This window comes from Myxine glutinosa, chromosome 3 (genome assembly GCF_964187855.1).
Source record: "Myxine glutinosa chromosome 3, kmMyxGlut1.1, whole genome shotgun sequence".
In the NCBI taxonomy this organism is placed as follows: Eukaryota; Metazoa; Chordata; class Myxini; order Myxiniformes; family Myxinidae; genus Myxine; species Myxine glutinosa.
The window spans coordinates 133,671,576-133,678,296 of NC_136263.1; the positions used below are offsets into that span (position 1 = coordinate 133,671,576).

The 6,721-nt window shown below is 46.7% G+C and overlaps 1 protein-coding gene across 1 annotated transcript in view; it reads left to right on the forward strand.

Moving 5' to 3' along the window:
- Positions 1-6,721, forward strand: part of LOC137424161 (myoferlin-like) — a 281,368-nt gene that overhangs the window by 225,233 nt on the left and 49,414 nt on the right. Inside the window, exon 23 of the mRNA XM_078773618.1 lies at positions 6,686-6,707. Coding sequence (XP_078629744.1) covers positions 6,686-6,707 — 22 coding nt within the window. The remainder of the gene's footprint in view (positions 1-6,685; positions 6,708-6,721) is intronic.

Here is a 6,721-nt window from a genome sequence, read left to right on the forward strand (position 1 = left end):
GATCCACTCTCCGTTAGGGAATTGGCCCCTATAGAAAGGCAAACCGCTCCTCCCAAGGTCCTCATAACCCCGGACAGGCCCCCACTTCTGGCACTGTTCGCGTAGGTAGTTCTGACTCTGATCCCCCCTTTTACCTTGATTAAATTGAGCCCGTTTCTCCTGGACAAACATTTGCAATATCTCCTCCTTAATATCCTTCTTCTCCTCTAAGGAGGAGCCCGGGCACTGTTCCAGTTTGTCGCATAATTCGTTAGTTGTCATTCCCTTCCAGCCGAAGAGGACGGACTGTACCTGTTTCTTTAATACCGGCCGAAGCCCCTCGATTAGATATTGATTTACCAATGGGTTGGGTAGTTCGGCCAACAGCATCGGGCCCAGTCCTCCCCAACGCGCGATGGCTCTTTCCAACCTTTCCCGGTAATCCCCAATTGATTCTCCTGCCTTTTGTTTTATGGCCCCAATTTTTCCCCAATCCGGACCTCCTGCTGGCAACAGCGCCTGCTCAATAGCCTCTAGCAGCCGGACCTTTAGAGCATCCCATTGTGCTACTGTTATCTGGTTTGCACCCGCCGCCCTTGGGTCTATCATCGGCCACTGTGCTCTTTGCCTAGCCTTATCCCATACCTTGGGTGGGAGCACAGAAGTGCCCATATGGGTTATATCTCGAAAATCACAATCGCCATGCTCGCATGTGATCCAATTCGCTATAGTCGGAGCTATCTGTCTTGGGTCCTCGATAAGCAAATGTTGGATCCTTTCCCGCATTACTGTTAGAGCGGATTCTTTCCATGGTACCCTTTCTCGAACCCCATGACCTTGAGCATCGACTCCGATAACTTGTAAGGGGCACAATTTTTCTCCCTCTGTTAATCCAGAACTTTTCTTCAGTGGGGGGTATAAACTAGACATTCCGGTGGTTCGGGGGGTCTCGTTCCCATTACGACCTACCAGCGAGGGGTATAACCCATCCTGTCCTATCGGTGGCGGGAACCCTGCAATGTCGGTCCCGTCATCTATCCCGTTAGCCCCGAGTTGGGCAAACGGCCTTCCCTGGCTCGGGTGGTTCTGGGGTATCTGGGGCGCGATGGTAGCGGGGTTATAGGGAGGTGGTGGCAGGGGCGCAGAAAGGATAGGTGGTGCCTGAAACCCCGGGACAGGGCTTAGGTCTGGGGCTGGGGAGGGTAGATTGGTCGCTACCTCCCCTCTCGCGGGGTCTGGGGTTTCAACGAGCGACATCAGTCGCGCGTTGGCCTGCTTTTCTATTTCCTTAAGCGCTTCATCCTGCACCTTATTCGCCTGTTTCCTCAGACCCTTAAGTTTTGTTACCTCACCAGCCAAGCTGGCCTGTTTCGACTTTGCGTGTCGCTTCATCGCTTCTTCCTTCCACCAGCCAAAGACTTTCCAATAGTCCGGCGGGAAGTGTTTCGTGGCCTTTTCAAAACTTTCTAATGTCTCATACAACACGTCCAATTTTTCCAGCGCAAAAGACCCTCCTTCGGGCCACGGTTCTCCTAAATCCTTCGTCAGCGCAACCCATGACTTCCCTGGTCTCACAGCATCATAGCCATACCTCCGAAACATGAAAAATGCTGGGGTATTTCTAAGCGGTTCACCTGCCTTTACTGTCTTATTACCCATACTGTTACCCATCCTAGGAAAATTTTAGTTTTACCGACGTAGCCTTGTACTCGTGAGGATCGCCCGCCTCGCGTTACAGCCGACTACCTAACTCTGAGAGGCTCGCAGCCTTGTACCCGTGAGGATCGCCCGCCTCGCGTTACAGCCGCGCTACCTACTCTCCTGAGAGGATCGCCCGCCTACTCAGCCGTCTATCCTACCCTTACTGCACTTTCCTGGCGTCCTACGCCCGTGTAATACTTCTAACTTCCTTATAATTCCAAAGTCTCCCGGGTAGGGCTCGGATCGGGACGCCGCCCTTTCCTTACCCTCACAACCCCGAGATCTATTACTCCTTACCCACAGGCGCCCAACGTGGGGCACTTTCCTTTACGTAACGTTACCCTGACGAGTCCATAAACAGTCAGTTGCTCCGGGACCCAAGCGGTCCGTAATTAAATTTAGGTTCGAGGATCAGGTCTGAGCAGGGAACGGAACAAACGGCAACCGAGCAAGAGAGAGTGGGTTACAATTTGGACTGACCCCCAGGCTAAAAAAGGAAAAACAAAAGAAAACCACAGCTCACCTGACCCGGATCAATTGCCAGCTGGTCTCTCACCACTCACTTGCCTGGGACCGCGTCCCGGACTGCACAGACTGATCCCACCGCTGCCACCAGTTGTCGGATTGAGACTTAGAACTTGGGACTCAGAAGACTCAGAGAAAAGGAGCAACGGATATATTTATTAGAACTCGATTACACAAGCTTGCGGGAGCAGGTGTCGCAGGAAGGTTCACATGGAATGACCAACACTACAACAAGATGCTCTGAAATAATTCAATAAACCTTGCTTTATATAAGGAAGATCAGGGGTGGGGTTAGCTCACACGATACAGAGACAGAATGGGCTCATTGGTCCTCCCACCATAGTCCCATCCTGTTGTTCAGTTAATTAAAGGAAGTTCATCCAAGGCCACTCATGGGTTAGCTCAGATAAGGAGATGGTCAGCAATATGTGGCAACATGTTTACAACTTTCTGTATAGAGACCTGGGTTGGGGAAGTACAAAGGGAGTGGACACTCATAAATGTGTCAAATACAGGATATTGGCAAAGTCTTAGAGGGAGGCAGAGAGATAACAGTTGCCTCCAAGGCCAGGGAAGGGGAACTAGAGATTGTGCCCACGCAGGCCAAGAACTCACAGGCAGAGAACTCCTTATTAGGATATTACACATCCTCAAGGCACAAGAAAGAACCAAGCATTATAAAAGAGTACAGCAGTCAGTCAAAACAAAACATATAATTGGTTATACTTGGTAATTGGTAAAGCAGCAAGGATATACAAAGGGGGAGGGGCATTACAGCTCCCTACATACATATATATATATATACATATACATATATATATACTGTATATACATATACATATATATATATACATATACATATATATATATATTATATATAAACCTCATTCTAACCACTGACTCACTGACTGATATTCATGGTCAGTATCTTCCGGGTGTCGTATAAAGCTGAAATTTGGCGTATCGACGGACATCGAAGCCGATGCACCAGGAAAAATCACAGAACCGTTGGAAAGCATCTGCAAATGAAAATTTATGCACAAAAACTGTAAACGCGTCCTTAAGAAAACCTCAATCGATATCGAGCATTTGAAAATTGTTATTTCTATAACTTTACACTGTGTAATAAAAACCTCAATTAAAATTAACTTTAAAAAACCGTAAACGCATCCTTAAAAATAATTAATTTTCAGTTATTTTATTTTTCTTATTTTCAGTTAATAATACCAATTTCAGACATTATTACATTATTTATCACTGATAGAAAATACCACGTCATAAGCTTTCAAGAAATGTTTGGTTTGTGTTCCTGAGGTTTCTGTTTCTTTGTAAATAAACGTTTAAAGTTGTATCACTCTTTTTGAAACACCATGTGTATATAAAACCACATATATATGTACATATGTACATACATACCATAATACAGTATATGTACATATATATTTCGAAATGGAAGAAGTTTGGATTTTTGACTTTGCTTTGACCTGAGCTCACTTTGGATATGGAGGAAGTTTATGGAGGAACGTCGAACGGTGTAGGTTGAGATTGTAGGTGGTGGTTCATTTTAGCCTAAATGGGTAGTGACTGAGGAGCGCGGAAGAGTGATGGAGATGTGTGAATGGTGTGTGTGTGTGTGTGTGTGTGTGTGTGTGTGTGTGTGTGTGTGTGTGTGCGTGTGTGTGTGCGTGTGTGTATGTGTGTGTGTGTGTGTGTGTGTTGCAGGAGTGTGTGTGTGTGTGTGTGTGTGTGTGTGTGTGTGTGTGTGTGTGTGTGTGTGTGTGTTGCAGGAGTGTGTGTGTGTGTGTGTGTGTTGCAGGAGTGTGTGTGTGTGTGTTGCATGAATGTGTTTTTGTTTGAGTGGTGCATGTTGTAAGGGTAGGTGGTCGTTTTTTTTTGTTTTTTTTGGTGTGTGAGTGAGTGGATGAGGGGTGTGGATTCTGGGAGTGGAGGCAGTTTTGTTGTTGTAGTCTGTGTTCTCACTGGCTGGGGGTGGGGGTATGTATGCATCCGGGTGTAGCTGTTGCATGTGGAGGTGTATGTGCCCCTGCTGGCCGTATCGAGGTTGAAGGGCCGAAACGGGACCTCGACTGAGCACCCGGTCAGTGAGGCACACTTGTGACCGGGTGTGTTTTGAAATTATACATACAGTGCATTCAGAAAGTATTCAGACCCCTTCACTTTTTTCACATTTTGTTATGTTGCAGCCTTATGCTGAAATTGTTGAAATTCATTTTTTCCCTCATCAATCTGCACTCAATACCCCATAATGACAAAGAGAAAACAGAATTTTAGAAAGTTTTGCAAATTTATTAAAAATAAAAAACTGAAATATCACATTTACATAAGTATTCAGACCCTTTGCTATGACGCTTGAAATTTAGCTCAGGTGCCTCCCATTTCTCTTGATCATCTTTGAGATGTTTCTACACCTTGATTGGAGTCCACCTGTGGCAAATTCAATTGATTGGACATGATTTGGAAAGGCACACACCTGTCTATATAAGGTCTCACAGCTGACAATGCATATCAGAGCAAAAACCAAGCCATAAGGTCGAAGGAACTGCCTGCAGAGCTCAGAGACAGGAATGTGTCGAGGCACAGATCTGGGGAAGCATACAAAAAAATTTCTGCTGCATTGAAGGTTCCCAAGAGCACAGTGGCCTCCATAATTCTTAAATGGAAGAAGTTTGGAACAACCAGGCCTCTTCCGAGAGCTGGCAGCCCGTCCAAACTGAGCAATCGGGGGAGAAGGGCCTTGGTAAGAGAGGTGACCAAGAACCCGAAGGTCACTCTGGCTGAGCTCCAGAGATCCTGTGTGGAGATGGGAGAAACTTCCAGAAGGACAACCATCACTGCAACACTCCACCGATCTGGGCTTTATGACAGAGTGACCAGACAGAAGCCTCTCCTCAATGAAAGACACATGAAGGGGAAGGGGGAGGGGGAAAAGGGAGGGGGAGGGGGAAAAGGGAGGGGGAAAAGGGAGGGGGAGGGGGAAAAGGGAGGGGGAAAAGGGAGGAGGAGAGGGAAAAGGGAGGGGGAGGGGAGAAGGGGAGGGGGTAGGGTGGAGGGGGAAGGGAGGGGGAGGGGAGGACGAAGGGGGGAGGGGGAAGGGGGAGGGAAGGGGAGGGCCAATCAACAATGACGTTGCAGTTCTCATGGTCGGAGAGCAGCACAACAATCGCGACATCGTCCTGCATCTTCGCAACAGCACGAAGCGGATTTTGGAGACTCACCGATCCTGTGACGCCCTCCAGTACCGGCGTTGCCGGGCGGGAGAAGGGAGACCCGTACATTCCCAACCCGTACATTCACCCTCTCGACTCAAGCTCACTCGGACAAAAGCCTCGCACAAATTACACCGTGAATGCCCAATGGCCATGTCTATGCCACAAATCAAGTACGTGAGCGAGTCGGGCGCACTGAATTGAAAATATATAGAACGCTCATACTCCGTGAAAAGTGAAGCCGCCTTGTCGCCATCTTGGTTAGCACGACTCGACCAACTCGCTTCGCGGATCTCGTTTGTTTTGAATCTGTGAATTACGTGCGAACGCGTAACTGTGAGTTTATGGTGGCAAGGAACATCACGTGATCGCTCTGAGTGAATCAGCGCGCTGCTCTGCCACCTGCTCAGATTCCGTGTATAATATTCCTCGCTGAAATGCGCTGCGGTAAATATGAATAAAAAATATGGATCTCATAAAGATGAAAGAAAAAAAAACCTATGTGGTGTGAATGGCAATGTTCCTCGCTGAAATGTGAAAAAACCCAATCGCTTTTCGCTCTGAAATACGTGCGAACGCGTAACTGAGTTTATGGCGGCAAGGAACATCACGTGATCGCTCTGAGAGAATCAGCGCGCTGTTCTGCCACCGCCTCAGATTCCGTGTATAATATTCCTCGCTGAAATGCGCTGAGGTAAAAATATGGTAAAAAAATATTATGAAATTTTTTTTTTTAGGTCGGCCATGTTCTTCCCAGGCTCAATGGCCATGTCTATGCCAAATATCAAGCCTCTCCGTTTCCGTTTAGGAGTCTATCGGTAACATTACACACATACACACACACACACACACACAAACTGTGTTATATATATATATATATATATACACACACACACACACACACACACACACACACAGAATCAATGGTACACATAACTTCAACAAAAAAATTCCAGCATCAAAGGCTATATGCAAACAGGAGGATAATCTGGGATTATTCAATGCACCAGTTCATGCCCTTTAGCTTTATCGAGAGATTTATTCCCTTGCTTGTTGTGTCCAATTGTTGCCCCACTTGCCCCACTTGCCCCACTATCAATACATCGCTTGGTTACACACTTTTCACCTTACTTCCATGAGCCAATATCTTGTATCAAATTCATTGTTTGATAAAGCACAATATTTGGAATTGAGGTGCATTAAAACCTTTCTTCACACATTCAGATTAATGGTTTTCTTTCAACCTGTCCTAGTCGCTTCCAGAAGACGAATTTTACTGCCCTCCAGTT